This window comes from Sprattus sprattus (genome assembly GCF_963457725.1).
Source record: "Sprattus sprattus genome assembly, chromosome: 9".
Lineage (NCBI taxonomy): Eukaryota > Metazoa > Chordata > Actinopteri > Clupeiformes > Clupeidae > Sprattus > Sprattus sprattus.
In genome coordinates, this window is record NC_137928.1 from 9,840,354 (window position 1) to 9,861,118 (window position 20,765).

At 40.5% G+C, this 20,765-nt stretch overlaps 1 protein-coding gene across 2 annotated transcripts in view; it reads right to left on the bottom strand.

Moving 5' to 3' along the window:
- yap1 (Yes1 associated transcriptional regulator) overlaps positions 1–9,137 on the bottom strand; it is a 32,089-nt gene extending 22,952 nt beyond the window's left edge. For both annotated transcript variants that reach the window (XM_080845318.1, XM_080845317.1), the window contains exons 1-2: positions 8,514–9,137; positions 7,735–7,970 (exon numbers count right to left, since the gene is read on the bottom strand). In XM_080845318.1, the coding sequence (XP_080701444.1) occupies positions 7,735–7,970; positions 8,514–8,714 (437 nt within the window). In that variant the 5' untranslated portion in view covers positions 8,715–9,137. The remainder of the gene's footprint in view (positions 1–7,734; positions 7,971–8,513) is intronic.
- Between the last annotated feature and the right edge of the window lie 11,628 nt (positions 9,138–20,765).

The following is a 20,765-nucleotide window of genomic DNA, read 5'->3' on the forward strand; positions in this document are numbered from 1 at the left end:
TGGGGCCCCTTCAACAGGGTCAGCAGGAGGAGGAGGGAAGAAGAGGGAGTAAGGGTTAATGAACAAAAAACGAGAGAAGAAAAGAAAGAAAAAAGGCATGGGGAGGGGGGAACTGCAACTACGGAAGCAGTCCCTCAGAACTCCATTGGTTGACTGTACTGTAGTGGTCTTTCTACAATCCAAGAGCCCTGCCCCCTCCTTTTGCTGCTGGAAACTATGACACTGTCAGTGAAAAGAAGGGAAGGGGGGGGGGGGGGGGACTGAAGGAAGCCCAGGGAAAAAGTTGTTGCATATTATTGTTTTGCTAGTTCTTTTTTATTAACTGACTGGTCTAGGTCCTTTTGCTCGGTGCCTGAGCATGCACAGAAATCAGAGATTCTTCGGAACATCAGACTTGAAATTGTGGATATCGGTGGAAAACCAATGCCAGGTAATAGTATTGCACAGGTTAGCCTCTTATGTCAGTTTGCTATGAGAAACACCTACTGCAGGTTATTCAAAGTTCCTCTGAAGTATTTTTAAGTGTTTGGGTGGCTTATTGCAGGATTTCATCCACTCACTGAAGAGGTCCACATTTGGCACCAATTTAATTATCAAACAAGAAACCACTGCCAAACTGGTTTGGAAAGAGAGAAATCTATATATTATTTTGCTTGATAAATAAAAAAAATAGCATGGCCCTGAAACTTGTACATCATAACAAATTCCTTGGAGATATGAAAACAAAAATATCCCCTTTTCTCACTAATGGTCATGTTCTTCACATTTGCTTCCAACATGCACAAAACAAAAGCAAAATGACAACACCAAGCACATATGGACTACATTTCAGAGCAGTGCTGATAAAGCCTCTCCTTTTTGAACATGTTTATACATCCACTCCCAATAAATATGACATGAATGTGAGACTGGTGCACCTGGAAGGTATTCATGGCTTCCAACTCAAAAACACTGTTCAATCTTGAATGTTACCTGAGGCAACAACTAACTTCACATTTTGAATTCAGCACTACATCTCACAGCAGAAAAGGCTCTTAAAGACCAAATAAGGGTGTCCTACTATATTACAGGGCAATCAGAGAGTATTCAAACCCTTTCTCCTTTTCACATTTTGAAATGTTGCAGCCTTGTGCTGAAATGTTTTATTCATTTTTTTAAATACCCCATAATGACAAAGCAAAACCTATAATTGTTAGCAAATGTATTAAAAAGGAACAACTGAAATAACAATTTTACATAAGAATTCAGACCTTTTGCTCAGTATGAAGTTGAAGCACCTTTAGCAGCGATTGTAGCCTTGAGTCTTTTTGTGTATGAGGCAACAAGCTTTGCACATCTGGATTTCGGAATGTTCTGCCATCCAAGTCTACAGATCCTCTCAAGTTCTGTCAGGTTGGATGGGGACTGTCAGGGGACAGTCATTTTCAGTAGCACTCTGATATTCTTTTTGAATGTAAAGTGCACTACAAATCAAATTAATTATTATTATTATAATTATTATTAATAATCTTTTTTTTTTTTTTTTTTTTCAGGTGTCTCCAGAGATGTTCGATTAGGTTCAAGTCAGGGCTCTGTCTGGGCCATTCAAGGACATTTACAGCTGTTCCTCCTGCATTGTCTTGGCTGTGGCTTAAGGTCGAAATATACTTCTACGACTGTGTTATTAGACAGACGGACGGCTTTGACATGAACATTTATGGTTCCCCAACAGCTATCTAATGTCAGCATGCTACTCCCCATAAGGTAAACAGCGATGTTTTGACGGATTGACAGAGTCCGATTGTTACAAAATTTGGGAGGTGCACGTCAGTGGTGCGCGGAGAGGGTTTCCCACGACGGAGAGGGCTCTTAATCTGCGCATTTGCCAAAAACGCATATAGCCTAGGTATTTTGCATCCTATTTATCAAGCAAGAAGCTTGTCGCGTCATCTGCGCCTAACCGCGCCCAATAGTGTTAATTGTGGTCCGCTAAAATAGGGAAATAGAGCCTGCGTGTTCCGGCCATGAGTTAAAATTAGAATTAGAATTAGAGCTTTTGGTTCATGAGGTTACAGCAAACTAACCCGGGTAAATATAGAAACTCATAAATATTTCTCTGTTTAGCCCTTCCGTCCACATTAAAAGTTGTGATCACTTTAAGTTCATGACTGTCCTTTATTGGTGAGCTGATTTTGGGAAATACCTCTTTTCAATGTACATTGAGTTTCTGGGTTGCTATGGTTACCCCTCTATGTGCCTGTGCAGCTTCATATTAACTAGTTTATGTTCACAAGTTCATACTCACACACATTAACATGAGTTTATCACACACAGGCAACTGCCAACTGTTAAGATGGTTTCCTAAGCTAGAGATAGCTAGGATAGTTAATAGCCAGGTTAACTGCTCCATAGCAACCCGGTAAATAGTCTGGAGGAATACACAACACCCTTACTTTAAAACGGCGTATTCCAACACTGAAAACCATGCTTTTCAAAAACGCTGCCCTAGACGGAGTTGTAGTGTGGACAGGGGAAACTGAGGTTTTCAGACTGTCGGTTGCCATGGCACTTGGGGTAGCTTGAGCTAGAGGCTATGACGACAAAATAATCATGGAAGGTGAAATTAAAATTCTGCTCTGTCTTTACAATTTACTTAGTTAGTGTACTTTGAGTACAAGCTCTTTTCCTGAATAGATAAGCATAAGTCCTATGCAGAAGGTGAGCACTGTACTTGGTGTGCTTGAACTATGGGTGAAAATACAGTTTAAACCATACAATTAGCAGCGATTCTGGATAAGTAGTGACTGAACAGCTAGCTGGTGGGACAATTTTGCATATGCCTATATTAAATGATATATCAAATATAAACATTAAAAAAAATCTAAATTGTTGTTAGTGTTTTTCAAATTTCTTGCACACACACATAGTTTTCATTTAGTAGCTGATATGTCATGGTGAAACACTTCTTGTTTCGTTACTAATACATAATCAGGCGCACTTTAAGCATCTCCTCCCATCTCTTCGCTGTTTTCTGCTTATTTTGCAGAGGATTGTTTCGATCCTGTCCCAGGGATTAAGAAGGCGCAGAGGCTCAATGTGCAGCACGGTAAATTGACTTTTACTTTGCTTCCGACCACTGTTTCTCTCTTTGCTGGTGGCTCGGTGTTGGAAGTGCCTTCTCCAGCAAGCTTGAAATGACAACTAAAGTTATTTGCTATGAAGTAATGCTGGGAGCGTTGCCCTCTATCCATTAAATAGGGGATGTATTTCACGTATGTGTAGAACCTATTTAGAATGGCTGACCTTACATAAAATGGCAGTGAAAGAGCCAAGAGACTGGAGGCAAACACAACATCTGCCTTAATGAGCATATCAGCATACTAACGTTATACTTATTAGTAATGAGGCTAGCTAGCTACTATGTGTTTCCATTTATTTTTGGTCTAAGCGTTAGCAGTAACCTCAGCACTGTCAGAACTCAGCTCTTCTGCTGGCTCGTCTTCCAGATACGGCTCGAATCTGTACGGCTCAATGCCCACAATCTCCTGTACAAACTGGTCCGGATTGTAGTCTACCTCAATCTCATCTCCGCTTGAGTCTGTGTCAGAAAATGCTCAAATTGTTCACCATCCATCGCTAGTTGTGTGGCTTGGGAACGAATTAAGTCTTCCTATGCTGACGTCACGGGGTCACGTGACGGGTTAAAAAAAAAAAACGGCACGGCTTGGCGAAAAGCATCGCTTAAACCACACAAACTGTACAAACTTTATTTTTCAATCACCGGGTTTACACATGACTTCAAAGTACTATGTTTTATGTATGGTTTTGATACTTATATGCCTTTTACCTTTTTTTGAGGTGTCATATGCACTTTATGGATATCTTTGTACTTTCCTCTGTTCAGTGTTCTCTCTATCCTGACCATTGCTGACAAAGTGTTTGAAATTAATTTAACTAACCACAGAGGGGCAGGTTATCATATTTGATGGCATGTAGGGAACCGTGGCTTTCTCTGGTCTGCATAAAGGGGAACTATGTTGGATTTCATTTTGGAACAATTTTATTTCAGGTGTGCTTCTAGGTGTCTGAAGTCTGCTGGCCAGTTGCTATGTACGCGATTGCTTGATCAAATAAAACAGGTAACTGTCAGTCTATTAGAATTTAAGGCTAGCATAAGATGCTCAGAAAGACTAGCTGTGTATGAAATGTATTACATCCAGTAAAAAAAACAAATCAAAAAAGATAGCAGCGTTAATTTAGTCAAACTCTTACCCTAGCACAGAGCTATGTGACTACGTTAGTGACCTCCATAATTAACGTTAGCTGGCTAGAAAACTGGATCTTGCTAACATAAAGAATTGGCAAAAAAACTAACCAATTAGCCCAAATAAATTGACACAAAGTCTGACATGTATATTATGAAGATATGTCTGATAATGATTTGATCCACAGATGAACTTTGGGTAGGCCTATGTTATAATTTTACATATTCCTATTCATTCAACCTTTACCAACACAGGACTTAAAACTTTGCTTGAATCATCTATATCTAAGCTCACACATTTTACCCCTCTATTTATCAATTAACATGCATTTTCATCACATTCATTTTTATCAATTTTCATTACATTCATCCCTCACGATCTCCAGACTTTTTGAGGCCAATCTGTTACAATCACTACAGGAGAAGTCGGAGACACACTTCTTAAATTTGTTTCTATAAACTCAAAATGTCTTTGGTTGCAGACGGGTGAAAAGAAACACCATAGATCTGAATATCTGTAGGAACCATCCTATTTTAAGAGCTTCCATACAAAACCATTATTTTTGTCCACCATTTCCAAAAGATGTTTCTGTGTCCCAGTAAACATGTGTTTGTGTATGTCTGTTAGTACACAAATGTGTTTACTGGGCCTACAGTGTTGGTGGATCACCTGGGTGTAACATGAGCTATCACCAAACTCACAAGATGGCTGGCTCACACTCCCATAGCAAAAGCCCTGTTTATAAATAGGAGGCTCTTTAAAGCCCTTCTGCTGGGGTTACTCTCAGTCCAGACTGAGTGTCTGCTGCACTCCAATCTAAAGCAGACAGAGGATGTCCCCGTGACCACACTGAATGGAAAAATACACTCAACAACTGAGGATTTATGCACCTCTGACCCCATCGTGACCCCAAAAACAACAAACTTTCGAACAAGTCACCATGAAATTATAAAAACACAGCAAAAGCAGGAAATGTCACTGCTTCCAATGCTGTCTAGAATTATGTGCTCATCGTTGAAGGACTTCTAACATCTTACCCTCTGTGAAACTCTAAATCTCCCTGGAGCATCATAGAGCACCTCCAACAACAGTGTTCACAAAGCAAATCACCATCCTGTGAGCAATCAACTAAATATACAGTGCTAGTAAACAACAAACTAAATACTTCTAACTTGCACCCACGTAGTTTAGGGAAACACTGGAAAGTTTTTAACATGGAAGCAAGTATGGACTCTGTAAGTGATACTTGATATAGAACATCTGTATAATTTGTTTTCATTTAAAGACACAAATGGAAATGTAACTTTTGTTTATATTATTGTTCAACTCGAAGTAGCGTTTGTATCTTAAGCAGACATCAACTTCCTCCTACTTTTAAGTCTATTACAAATAACCGCTAGCCTAGTCCTGAGAGTGTGTGAAAGTTGTACAACCCTACCCAATCCCCTTCACATAGCATTGGCAAAACAGGCAGATGTTCCCCAGATGTTAACTTTTTAGACATCTGGTTTTGAAAGCTCTCTTTTAACTAAGTAAATTTAAGTGTAATCACGTATGTCCAGAATCAGCTGCTCGCAGGTTTGACCATTCTACAAAGCTATCTGGATTGCAATGGAAAAAAATATTATGCAAATAACACAACAATACCTGATTTATTCTGCATAAAACAGGACCAGTGGAACTGCTAGAGGGATATATTTTCAGAGGACCATTCAGATGGAGGAAGTAGATTTAAAAATATCTCAATGCATTAAGATAGAGCTCAACCCAAACAGCAACACTGCCATTCACATTTTTCAATTTTACTTGTAGAGACAAAGAGATACAAAAAGAAACCCAAAGCTCATCTTAAAAGATGCATCTTCAGTGTATCTCATAAATCTCCAACCTCCCAGCCCTCTAATTACAGACCACACATCCCAACCTCACCCTCCAAAGATCTTCTCCACCAGTTTTGCTTTAGATCAACTGCAGCAGTCAGGGGCAGTGTTACTCTTTCTCTTTCACTAACTCACCCACTCTTTCACGCTCATCCCATTGGCAGATGAGGTTACCAGATCTGCCTGGACTATGTACACTCGCTCCTACAGTGGGCCTTTGTTTCCCCCCTGAAACCTGATCCCAGGGAGCCCACAACAGACACAGAGCCCAACACCACACACCGAGGGGAAGCCAGACTAGTCCAGCCAGAGGGAGGCCTTCAGTGTTTATTGAGACCAGACAGCAAACCTGGCCATGTGTATTCCAACTACACACAAGACAACTTAAGCCATTTTCTTACCAAGAATACCGATGCAGATACCTCCTTTCAAAGCGTTCACCAAATGTAAAGGGTTTATTTATATGGGAGTCTCAACTTCTTCTGTCTTCTGTCCCAGTTTTTATCAAATTTAGATCATTGTATGTATGATCAAATAAACCATGCAAATCTATATACTGGGAGGATGCTAGGACACCATTCACACACAGGACTGAAGAGGTTTCTCTACCAGCAAAAAAGGATCATCTCTGGATGTCAGTCTGCATAAACACAGTGACAAGGAATGAAAGGCAAATGGCTTTTGGAGGCAATGCTGGAAAAAATGCTGTTGCTGATTGATTATCACCAGCAGATGCCAGGCAACGGTCAACTTAAAGGAGCTAGATATCCAGTGAATTGAGCCCACCATTCGCTAGCTAGCTTAGCTGCTAACTTGCTCCATATCACTTGTTTAGAGGAGAAGACTGCTGTCACTTCAGAAATGCCAATGCATGGAATCTGAGAGCATACTGCTTTATTAAATGACAGCTGCATTTATTTCCAGGGTCATAGGTCGAATCACTGGTCATGGGTTCCACATACAAAAAACTTACTGAAAACCTATTTAATATGTGCAGTGCCATAGTCCACCAATGCACCAATTTGGAGTCCCAAAACACTGGAGCCATGAGTTACATGTTTTGTGTAAGTACTCTTTTGGCTTTGTTGGTTTTGTAGGGCAGTATAGTTCTGTTCAGTAGAACATATGCATTCCTGTTAAGGTAGGCCTCTTCAGAAAGGAGATGCAATTTAACAGCTCCTTGTTCAAAGCCTTGGATGTTTGTGTTCAAGAGTGAAAGGTTCTATTTGGTACAAGTTTCATGTCATTTCATGTTTCATTTCAAATCAAACAAATTCTCATAATACCCTATGGCTTTCTCTAAACCTCTAGATGCTGAAGTGCATCCATTGTCCGTAAAATGCAACTTAAATTTGCAAGCATGTTATAAATGTGGAAATCGTGAAACGATCAACATTTGACTCACCAGCTAAACACTGGACAAATACACATTATTAGTTTGTCCACCATCAGACTAATTGCACATTTTGTTGTTTTGTCAAGATCTAGAAGTCACAGAAATATTAAGGTTGATGCCTCTGAAAAGTTCCATGCACTTCTATAATACTGCTGTTCGTTGCAATTACCATCAGCAGAGGAGTGGAAATAGTTGAAAAAATAAACAAACTCACTTCAGAAAGTATCTCTGTCCTGAAGGAGTCTTAGCCATCTCCCAGCCAGGGGGCAGGGGCATGTCATCTGGGAACTCGTAGGAAGACTGGCGAAGATGCTGTGGGGGGGTCCCTGCTGGGGCCATGCCACTGAGACCACCAGGAGACACAGTGCCCAACTGAAGCGAGGCGGGGGAGGAGTGTGCCCGGACATGCTGTGGGGTGAGGGTACCTGCTGTCCCTGCGTCCGTACTAGCCTGCGCACACAAACCAAGAAGGGTGAGAGTGAGAAGGAAGTGGTAAAAGTTAAGGGTTAACCAAAGACCAAAGGCTTAACCACAGGTCCAAGGCACGTACTATGTAGCAATGGACAAATAGATGGATTTAAAGAAACTTTCCATAAATCTCAAGTTTGAGTTGGCCTAGTTGATCTTTACTGGTGTTAACATCCACTGAACAGTTAAAGAGGTTTTTTTTTTTATCACAGATAAAATTTAAACGTGTTCAGTGCAAATAAAAGCCTACAATGCCTTTGCGTGCATTAGGCCTACATGGGCATGTTAGTTCCCAGAAGTTCAGAAGTCTGTTTTTAAAACAAGCTTAATGCCATGGTCCTAGAACTCTGCAGCTGACTAAATTACTCTTTTTAAGCCAGACTAGATATTTTGCATCAGCAAGCCATAATGCAATTTCAAAAGATAATAATAATGATAATTAAAAACAATGCAGTTCTCCCCCAAAAAAGTATACTATCAATGATTCTTGTTGTTAGACCTATTATGCTAGCGGGGTGGTCTTACTTGTCTGGAGTGAGACTTGGGATCTGGAGGCTTGAAGAAGGAGTCCGGCAGTTTCCTCATCCTCATGGGGACAGAGGGGGGTAAAATCGTATTTTTCGGGTTCATTACTGCATTGAAAAGAGCCTCCAAATCAGTCTCGGAATCACCCCGAACATGGACGATTTGGTGGCCGGCAGGGGGATTGTGCTGGCTCGGATCCATAGTTCCAAAGACTGTAAAAAAGTTTTGCCACGGAAAATGTTGCTAGGCTAACCTGGATCAAAAAATACAATAATCTATTTTGTTGTTGAACAAAGAATATCAATCCACGATATAGGAAATCACAGCAGCCGATTGTCAGGAAAAAGCTTTTAAAAGGCAATTCAATTGTTTAAATGCTCATTCGACAGGTCTACCCTTTTACCGTCCGTGTTAACCTAGTTAAATAAATCCTGCGAAGTACAGGCTTCTTTATTCGGCTATTACGAAAGGACGCAGCCAACTAATACATTTAGTTACGCGCATACCTACAGTCTCTTGTAACTTCACTGAACGCAGAAATGTCCGTAAACTATTATTTACTGAATTATTAAAAACGATGCTTAGGTATCCGTTTCCGAAACTTAAAGACTCCGCAGCCGCGAATGCAAAATCACAGCAGTCCCAGTACGGGATTTTTTTTTACGCCCCAAGTTGGTACTAAACTTTGGGCAGGACATTAAACTTTCTGAGTCATGTGATCTGAGTCACAGCGGAGTGAGGCGTGGTCTTATTCTGCTCGCAACCAGGTCCCCATTTTACAAGAGCTGTGTGAAGCTATGCTAAATGACTAAGTATGCACGAAAGCACACAACGTTCGATTGAATCACACATATTTATATGTGGTCGGCATATATGTCGATTGTTTGAGTTATTTGTCAAAAGATAAAATGCCAAATTTTGACAGTTTTAAAGGGATCCGTTATAGCCTACAGTTTTCTTGTCTTCATTTTTGTAATACGCTGATGTTTTGGTAGACTTCTTTTTGAGGACTTATTGGCATATCCATATTTATATTGGATTTACTTTTCGTTTCCAGAATATACTATGATATCAAAAAGGTTTATGTCTTTAGGCTGACGTTAAAAACCAACAGAACTGCTTTTAAACTGATCCCCTCATTATGAATGAAGAAATACATTGTTTTCTTTCTCGTCAGCGTCATACTAAAGTAGTTCCATGCAGTCCCAGTATTGTTATGCTAATACCTCCTTCCCTACCATTCCATTGAGATATCGTTTGATCAAGACATCCGTATGCGAATACAGAGGATCTGCTGCTTTCCCATAGCCTACTTTGAGCCACTGAAAGACTATAAATCGCCCTGAGGAACGGTAAAGGCATTAAGAATATGAAACAAGATGAAAATGAATTGTTAGTGTTATGATGCCACAATATAAATGTTATCAAATAGCTCGTGGGAAAGGTAGTCTGTTGAGAATTTGTGATTTGTTAAACATGAAAAATTACATTTTCTTTAAATGAAAATATGGATTAAGTCTGGCATTCAGTGATACCAGCACACCCTTTCCATTTTGTTTTCATTGAAACCTTTGCCCATTGCCATTCTATACCCTCATCCAGTGCTACTGTGTGCATCCTCAACTGAGACATTTTCTCCTTTGCTTAAAGGCACAGTCTTTGATTGTATTCCATTGCACTTTTTGTTGAGATTAGTTAAACTTTCCTCATTTTCCTCTAGCTGTCCTTCAAGAGAGTGCTCTAAAAAAAAAACCACTGGCATTCCTAAACAGCCTTGACTAAATGAACAAGCAAATGTTTCAGATGGAGCCATACAATTCCAGCCAATCAACAACTTTGCTTAATGCACATTGAAGTGAAGGATATATTTGATTGGCTGTTTAGCTAAAATATCTACATCCTTTCACAGGGATGTAGGACAGTACCTTTAACCTCTTATGTTGAGATCATATCTGAGATTTCAAGCATGGCAGGTGTGTGGGTTGGCAAGGAGGCTTAAATCCATAAGCACTAGTGTGAGTCAGTAGCACATCTCTCAAGTGAGGGTTACACACGGTGCCACACACTAACCCAATAGCCTCCATTATCTGCAAACTAAACGGCAAAGTGTTCTCGCCGACTCTTACATCAATGCAAAGACAATTGTCTTTCAGATAATCTATATTTCCCCTTCAGATACACACATTTCACTGTATATGCACTGCTATAGAACTCAATAATTAAAGTTATTAATAGAGGCATCACATACACACAAATTAAAATAAAGTGATGGAAAGATAATTTGAGCTTTTACTTGCACTTCAGTATGGTGCAACAGTTTTTAAATGTATGAAGTTTCAAGACAGACACTCTGCTGACTGTCATATGGTAATATTTTGATATTTCACCATCTTTAAAAATTCCATAGTGTTGCATAAAGCACAAACTCATGTGAACTCATCTGGGACCAAAAAAATTGATGACATATACTAACTTTAGTGCCACCATGTGGTGATAAGGGCATAATACTGTAAGGGGTCTCAAATAAATGCCCCAAGTTTTTGATCTGAACAATTCTCCAGTGTAAAAAAGCTGACTGAGAAAAAAATACCATCGCCGACATCTGATCTCACTTCCTGTTTAGCTATAGTGCCACCTAGAGGACAAATTACACAACAATTTGTCCCTTAGGGATCGTACCAAGATCCCTACAAAAGCTGGTGTTAATGTAGTCTACTGAAGATTTCTCAAATTTGTACCGTCATTTCTGTAGCCCTTTACAATTGAATACCTGAGTTTTGATATCTTTGACTTGCCTCTAATGCTTCAAAAGTTTGGAGCATACATATAACTAAACATTGGAGCTCTGAAGGTTTGGAGACCACGGAAGTCAAGATAAGAGTCATTTGGAAATGTCCTCAATGAGTATATACAATGTTGAGGAAACAGTGGTACTATGACTTGCTATAGACATGGCAGAAGATGTACAATCACACATATAGCTGAAAGCAATCACAGGGTCCAAGCACAAAATATCTCCTGTAACCTGAACGCCTGCATTCATTCGACAGCTAAACTGGTGAAAACCACTTAACAGAGATTAGGCAGTAAAAGCTGCATCACAGTAAAAGTTTATTTGGACAACTAAGCTTTAAATGGTTTCCTCAACACTTCATCAAGGAACTGTCATTCCAGCCAGTCTTTAATCTCTGACCCTTTGATATGAAAATAAGTACTCAATCACTTCTGCTCTGTCTGATTTGTATGACTTCCCCAAAAATAGATAAATAGATACAGAAAAAAGTAAATGGAGAAAATGCCATGAGAAATTATATTCTAACTCACAATATTTTGTATAAGTATAGACACAACTGCAATCAAAGTGCCTTATACCAAACTTAATGATTTCATAATTACAAACATAAAGGAATCAATAGTCAAACATGTACCCATACGAATCATAATTTAAGGGACAAAAAGATAAAATGAGAATATGCCTGATTTGGGATGACTGACCCTTAAACCTGTTTGGCAGCTCTGATCATAAAGGTTGCATCACTTCAAAGCAGGTAAACCTACGCCAAATTCTTTAGGGGTACTTAAGCCTCCTCCACCACTTTTGGCAAGTCAAGGCAAGCTGACCGGAGGCAAAGATAAGACGTGTTTGGGGAAAGGACCTCACTAATAACCTCTGCAAGAAATCAAACTCTGTTGGTGTTAACGAATACACTCATTCTCATTCTCTATAAGACAAATGATCAGAATAATTAGGTGCTGGTTATTGTTAGAGATCTCTGATTAACATGAAGTTGATGAAGCACAAGTTAGTATCCAAGTGTTCGTTTCTCAAAATACATTTAGGTAAATCCACAATGTAAGTAGCTCTATATCAGGATTCAACATCCCACTTTTAGCCTTAAGACAGACCAATATTCCTGCTAAAACTGAAGCTGTAGCAAACAGGAACAGGTTTGGGGTTTGACAACCCATACAAACCTGCCTTACAGGCTGAAGTAGCAGGAAGCCAGAAGAATACTGTGAATCCTCAAAAGGAGGGAACGTGTGTCAGCGAGTCATCATCACTTTGACTTCCTGACCTTGTTGATCCAGTGGAGTGAGTCACTCAATGAAACTGAGATGAATTGTCACTTCTTAAGAGTTGTACTGTGAAAGACACTAACAGGCACAAACACACAAAGACATTCACATGGTGTATTGTTCAGAAGTTTTTAATTATAACATATTAAATAATGGTATAAAAATATATTATTTCATTGTACTCGGATTGAAAATTACAACAGAATTGTGCCATAGCCTTTTCACGATTTAACATTTATTTGTTGTTATTTCTACCAATAAATAACTTAAATATATGTAAAACAATCTGTTTAATTAGCACACAAACACACACACACACATCTATAAAGTGCTTGAGGTTTTAACAATTGTAAGGACTGTTGAATCTCGGCATCAGTAGCATCTGTTTGACTGGGATCAGTGGGCATTGAATGCTGTACTGAGCCTTCGCGGAGCAGGGCTTGTTCCCTCTCCAAGCTTTGCAGACATATTGTGCTAAAATAGAGAAGACATTGTCTTAGCAAGGACAAATCAACCAACGAATGGTTGATGAATGAAAACATGCAGTCGTACTTACATGTGTGGCTTCATTATGAAAGAGTCTCTTAACTGATGGGTTGCCTCCTACCACATCTGTATATAACCAGAGAGCCACAATACTTAATAGGCCTTTGGGAATCATATAGCTCAGTTATATTGACAATAAAAAAGCACATTAATGTACACTGTAACTGTATCTTGCCACTATGGGGGTTTCTGGAGTAAACAAGAGTGACTGTTCGCTAGGTGTTTGTGATGGTAAACAAGGTGTCTCCTTGAGTGTTGCTAGGAGGTTGCTTTAGTATGCACGATGATCCCTAAGAAGCTACTGAGTGGTTTCCATGGTAAGCAAGTTGGTTGCCAGGGAGAGGCTAGATAGTGCCTTTGGTGTAAAAAGTGCTTACTGTAGTGTTTCTAGATGGTTGCTATGGTGTACAAACTACTTGATAGTTTTTAGGCAGCTGCAATCGTATACAGAAAGGAACATAATTGCTTTTTAATCTGTTTCTGGTGTTAGGATGGAAGTGTTACATTGCAGCCGTTGATTGAGCCTGTCCAGAGACTGCTGAACTCTCTGCTCCTCCAAGGACAGGCCGCTGAGGCTCAGGATAGGAGTGTGTTGCGGTGGCCACAACCTCTGGCTTGGCCCTAATGACATAGTCAGATTGTCAGTGTCCACCAAGAGACCACTACTAGGACTTTGTTGATATTTGGCACGGTAAGGAATCATCAGAGTACTAGTTAGATAATTTCACTATAAAGTGATTGCATTTAACCACTGCATCACAAATTCTTTCACCAAGGTTTCATAGACAGAATATTCACAATATGACTACACAACTACAGTTGTGAAAGACGCCTTTGAAAACATTAGCTACTGGCCTACCTTGATCTTGACCTTTACTTGGCACAGGTAGCGTCATCAGAGCTGCCTGTGAAACAAGACATCACAAAGACTACAAGGTACAATGTAATTCTATTCCATTCAGAGAGTTACATGTAAATGTACATGTAAATCTACTACATTCATTTGTGTCATTTATATTGCAATTCATATTGACAGAACGCCCAGTGACAGTGGCAAAAAAATATGTAATGGAAAACTGGATGTTCTTTATTGAGTTCAAAGTGAAATGTAACATATATGCACTGTTCTGTTGTAAGTCCATGCAGTTCCACAATGCAGACTACACTGCTGCTCTGGAAGGCCAAACTAAAAAAATCTGATTGCCTACAGCAACTGTCCCGAACCAAGAAGCTAGAAACTGAATACTTTCACACTGTAATAATTTATCAACAAAATATTTAACCATGACTATACCAACTTTAAAGAATGTCATGGAAAGGCAGTTTAAGTAGTTGGATGTTGAGTGAGGCAACTTTTAGATAAGATATTAGTTTAAACTTATTTTTCAGAAGGAAGGTGACATGTTGCTATTGTTTCAATGAAATGCTGGTACCTGGCTGGGTAAACTGAGCTGCTTATTCCCTGAACCAGGGCTCTGTACCAACATCCGTTTTTTGCTCCCGTTAACCTCCTGTGTAGCTCTTCTCGCATGGCGTCTGGCTGATTTACAACAGATGAGAGAGACTGGATGATGAATACTCAATGTTAGATGAATATGCATTATACTTTCAACCACAGACATTTAATTATAGAAAAACATATTCTTACAAAAATTAGACACTGAAAACTGGATGGTTGATTGACTATCTGTGATCCGCTTCTCAGCCTTTGCTTCAAAGATGACCCCCCCCCCCCAGCCCACTCTAGGGTCAACCCATTAACGTTACAGTACATGGAGGGGGGGGGGGGCTCTGTTCTATAGAAATGAAGCTAAAATATCTCCACCATGTTGTCAAATTTGGAGCCAGCATTTGCCATTTGCATTTGTCCAATAGAGACAAACTTGGCTACTCAACGTAATGAATGGGTGCAATTGAGGTACTGCGGCTGGTCTTGTCCAGCAAAGGCTGTCAGTCACTTTATTCCCAAGTGAATCCATCAGGTTGCTTCACTTTTTGGAGACGACAAGCTGTCCACCTCTATATACAGTCATTAGGCTAACCTGAAGCAGACCAGGCAAAAGCCTTGGTCCAGCTCTAGAAATGGAGGCACATTACGGCGCAACCCTACCCAACTCTTGCAGCAACACCTGCAGTTAAGGGAAGGGTGTGCCATCCCTAGAAGCACAGTTCTCCCATTTGCTCAACTTCCCACTTTGCTGGCATTCCCTGATAATGTTTACTTTGTGGATCTTCTTCATTCATTGCCTTATGCCTTTCACCATTGCCACTGATTTAAGTGTGAAGCAGAGCTGAGCAAACTAAAAACATTGCTTTAACATTGAGGTATTGCATACCTCAAACTTACCATTAAAGGGGGAAAGAGAAATGCCACCCGTTCCTGCAAGTGATCTGATATCTCCAATCATACAATCATCGGTGAACCGGGACAGGTTGGCGCCTTCTTGAAGCAGAGCTGTCAGCAAAATATTATAAGCAATTTGAGCAATTAAACAGCTGCAAACAAACTGAACATCTATACAAACATGCAGGAAGCGTCCACACTAAACTTTGGTAATTTCTCGTAAGGCAGCAACAAAAATGATGGTGATGAAAATGGTGATTTAACTTAAGGTAAAGGGATTAATTTAAGTGACTTCAAGAGAAGTATGGTTCAATACAAAAGCCCTTGAAGTCACCCTGGATAAAAATGTAATCTCCCTTACCATCCTTGGTGGATAAGGCACTTCTGACCCCGTTCCAAAGGTGAGATATTTCATCATCTGTAGGTGTACGGTTCAGGCAAATGCCGTTTTCTCCACAAGTTGCCCCAGATCTCCTAGCACTGGTATGGGAACCATGTTGGCTGAAGGAAACTTTACCCTTTGCCACAGTCTCAGAGGGGGGGCAGGCAGAAGAGGGAGGGCATGGAGCAAACACACCTTCATCAGGCGGATAGACAGCATGGCCATCTGAGGTGTGCCTGTATAGAGTCTTGTCTGCAGGAAGAATCAACCTGCTATGCTTATGCTCATCAGCATACATGGGCTTTGTGGAGTTGGCTGGTGTCGGTCTGTCTAACACCTCAGGCCTAGGAGGGGGGCAGGGCGCTATCATCTTCCTTTGGTTCTTAATCATATGGCTAGCCTCAGTGGCCGACTGAGGTCTCAAGGTTATGTCCTTTCTGACACGGGAGGGAGCATGTCCAGTACCACCCCGGGCCGACCGCACTCTCCTGGGAACTTTGGGAACACCTAAGCACAAAAAAGCTCTCTGTGTCTTCAACCCCTCTTGAGGGTATTCCTGAAGATTGCAGTCTTGTACAGCCATGTCTGTCCATGCCTGTCTGGCAGAGGGACACTGAGGGTTAGCTGGGCCAGTAGAAAGGGTGCTCACTGCTTCAGCATGTACACAGGCCATTTGGTTCAACCCCTGCTGGTAGCCAACAGTTGGTCTAATTTTAGTTGCGTCCTTAACCGTCTTGTCATGGTTTTCAACATTTACTTCATCAAGCCAACGCAGTTTCTTCTTCATGGTTTTGTTGTTTTCTGGCTCCTTCGTTTTCCCTCTCCTTAACTCTAGACTGTCTCTGAGGGACATCGCGATGTGCCTCGTGATAATTAAATGACCTGGGCTGTACACAAACTTTGTTTCTTCTGTCTCATACTTTGATCGTTTTTTAAGGATGCTTTTCAAGATTCTGACATCAGTGGCCACAGAGAAAGGATAGGCAGTTATGGTTTGGGAAAGCTTTCCATTTGCTTCTTCTCTGTGCATAGAACCTGCATTTGGTTGTGGCCTATTTGACTGATGTGAAATTAGTGTGTCATTTGTCTGGCTATCTGATCCGAACATTCTCTGGGAGATTACACCAGTAGCAGAAGTTGAATTCTTGCAAGAAGTATCTCTTTGTTTACAGATGTTGGACGTCTGTACAACTTCTTTGGTCAACCGACGATCAGACTGGTCTGCCTCTGGACTTCTCAGCTGTTCCGAGAGTGTTCTGCACTCCTGTGCCCAACATGTTAGCTCTGTGGATCGAGGGCCCAGACAGGCTGATGTTTTGCCATGGCCAACCACAGTTTCTTTCTCTAGCTCAGCAGTCTCTGAAACCGCTCTATTATCTGTCATATAGCCTGGATTATCCTCAGTTATCTGATGAGCACACAGGCTACGACTGCCCAAAGTGCATTGTTCCTGGATGTCCAGTGAAGGGTCCTTTAGCCCTGCTGGTGTGAGGCGATGAAGACTCCCAGTCTGTCCAGCAAACTCATCTCTAAGGAGAGGGGACACCTCTTCATTTGATGTGGAAGGTGGGATAAAGAACTCAGAAAGGCCGTTTTTTGTTTGATGAAGGGCAATATCCGATGATGGACAGAGTCCGTATGGGTACATCTCTAGTGTCTGGGGGCTGTATTTGTCTGAGGTTGTTGGTGAAGACTGAAAACAACTTCCACACTTCAGGGGCTGCCTGTTTTGAAGCTCCTCTATTTCTAAACTGTCCTGACTTGACAGGCTTTCAGTTGGACTAGGCTGATTGGCATGTTCTTCCTGAAAGAAATAAACAATATGTCAAGTCTAAATGGTACAACAGTTTTGCTACAATGCTACCATTACTCATCACATTCAGATTAAAAGTAGTTTAAGTATTTCATTTTTTTTTTCACTTTTAGTACTTTTGAGTACATTATAACAGCATAACCTCTGAAAAAGTTATATATTTAAAAGGCTGAAGATGGCTTAGCAGTTAATAATCTATGAGTATTAGGTCAACCAATATAATAGCAAAGTAGATGAATAGGTTCTTAAAAATAATTCAAAGAGTATACCCAAGGGTAAATGGCTCCACCATCCTTCAGCAAACCCTGGGTCTCCTGAAAGTCATTCAGGAAGAATTGCTGGCTGGTTCTGGAGTTTCTCTGTCTCTCTTCCTGCTTAGTGTGGGCCTCTATATCCATCAGCTGTCGTACAGAGTTGGAATATGTGTGGGGCCTTGAGGGAGGAGTACTATTCCTGTATAAAAAGAAAGAAAGAAAATTAACAAAATAATAATAAACCTTACTTTCCAAATGTAAAAACAATACAAACAGCTTGATTTGGCAAACACTGCAGTAAATGGCAACTATGTGATGCAAATTCAGTTGTAGCAGTTTTTTTGAATGGCATTGGGTAATACAAGTCTATGTGCACTTATGCAAGTGTGTGGGAAAGGAATGGTACAATACCTTACCTGCTCATATAGGTGTTGGTCAGAAAGGAGGCGGATGTTCTCTCATAAGCCCCACGGGCATTTATGAGACTGAGTGCTTCATCAATATTTACAGCCCTTTTCATGGATGCTGAAAATGTAATTGACAGTTGGTTGGTCCATAAATAATAACTAAGATGAGAGATGGGAAAATATTGTGGGAGTGTTGTCAATGTGTACAAAGATGTAGGACTGACCTGGCCTCCTTCTTTGAGAAGGCCGTATGTGCGCCCTCTGGTAACGCTCAGTGTCTTCCTGCATCCTCTGCTTGCGCAGCTGCAGGACATTCTCCCTGATCGTCTGCTCTTGGACATCCCACTGCCTCCTGCGGTCCTCCAAAGCTCTGAAGAGCACAAGGACAGACAGTCATAAAACCCCTCATGGTCTAATCACAAATGTGAATACTGCCACCACACCTTTCAGAAGGGAGCGTGTAGTTGTTTATGGTTTTGAACTGTTTCAAATGTTTGAGTTGCTCGGCAAAGCAGTGTTTTAGTGTCTAAATTACACACACACACACATATATATTCAGCCACACAGGGGATATGTCTTTCATTCAGAGCTTTAGCCATACAATGTAATCACTGCCATTAGGGGACTCCATCTTGTATTGAGGAAATGTATGTATGTAACAAAAGTATTACTTACTTTTTGCGTCGGCTAGTCTCTAAATAGAATTTATGTGCACGGGCTCTGCAGTTCTTCTGCTCTTGCAGCAACATTTGCCGCTCAATATCAAGAGCCCCATCATAATCCATCCCACCTTTTCTGATGTGCCAAGTCAAGGATGGTCAACTGACTCTGGCTCATTTGCAGGGCACGTAAAGAATATTGTAGACCCCATGCATGCCCTATGATTGAACAGATATTAAAATGAATATAATACGCAAAGAAAAGGAACAAATAGCCTGGCCTATCTATGTTTTAACACAAATTCATACAGACACAATTGTGCCATAAAATAAGGATACTATTGCATCAAATGAGGTGGTCACTAACTAAAATTAGGCAAGCACAAACACTACCATACGACTTGAGTACTCCCATGTTTTTGGCAAAAGGGATAGGCCATGCTCAACCTCCTTCCAACCAACAACCATAATTTCTATAACAACAACGCCTATCATATTAATTATATTGTATGTTGGTACATTTTGGTCAAAAGCTATGTGAACCATGGGAAACCAGAGGGAAAAAATAATGACAACTTTGGAGCCTGATCGAGGACAAGAAACTGAGATCAGATAAATGTGGGTGACGGAGGCGTGTACTGTGCATGTCAACCCCCAATGCCAATATCGGGTTCTTTAGAAGATAAGGTAAGCGAGTTGCTAACATGAGCTAGCAATAACTTTAGCCAAGTTGAATATTGCTAACTGGGTCTCAGATGGGGCGTTCTCAGTCTGACAGCGTCGAAAAACAAAACATTCAGAGCCGAAAGAACACTAGTGGAAGACTTATCTAAGGAATCATGGGCAACAAACTAAAAACTACTGACATTTCAAATACGCTAGCTACACAGAGGAAGCAGCGCCTAGCTTTCATGCCATGTTGACGACCGAGGACGCAGTTTCCTAACAACAGATTAAAACGTAAGCCTAATTTTAGACATCGCAAAACTTACTTGCAGTAGCCTACTTGTACTCTAGCTACATACAACACCAGCAATATCGCTACCAAAGAATGTCCATGACATGCAAGATTCAGTCGGCAAGGGATGGAACGTCCAGCCATCGGGAAAACAAATCGCAGTTACCATAGTTACCCTCCAAGAGGAAGTCAGGTGAACAGGCCACTTAAAGCCAAGCACTTGCTGCAAGAGCAGTATTAGAGTGATTACATTTACCCTCAGGTACAATATACATAATATGGCATTCATGTAGCTTTTACTAATGCTCCCTAAATCAGTATTTTGATACAAGTGGAAGCGAAATGAAAACAAACATATCCAACAATCCAGTAGACAAAATCCCAGGGCAACAAAAACGAGATCTAGGGAACTTCTATTTTGCCTGATCTCTAACCTCACTTCACTCATACACAACATTGTTGTTTTTTTATTATTAAATAAAGTTTGATTGAGGACGTGATTAGTGTTGCATGTATTGCGTAACAATAGCTTAGCATAGGAGTGGAATCTTTTTTACAGACTTGCCTAATTTGCTGGGTCACAAAGTACTATCTTCTGCTTGAACAAAGCACTTTTCCTGCTGCCTCTTGGCTTTGATGCTTCAGATCTGTTCAATCTGATTTGATGAAGATAAACAGTAGACAGATCGAAACACAAACACTTCCAAGACTTAAAATCATTAAAAATGTCTTTAATATATATATATATTCTCATAAAACAGTGAAAACATAATTTACAGTTTTAAAATATACACTCATTGTTTCAACATCCC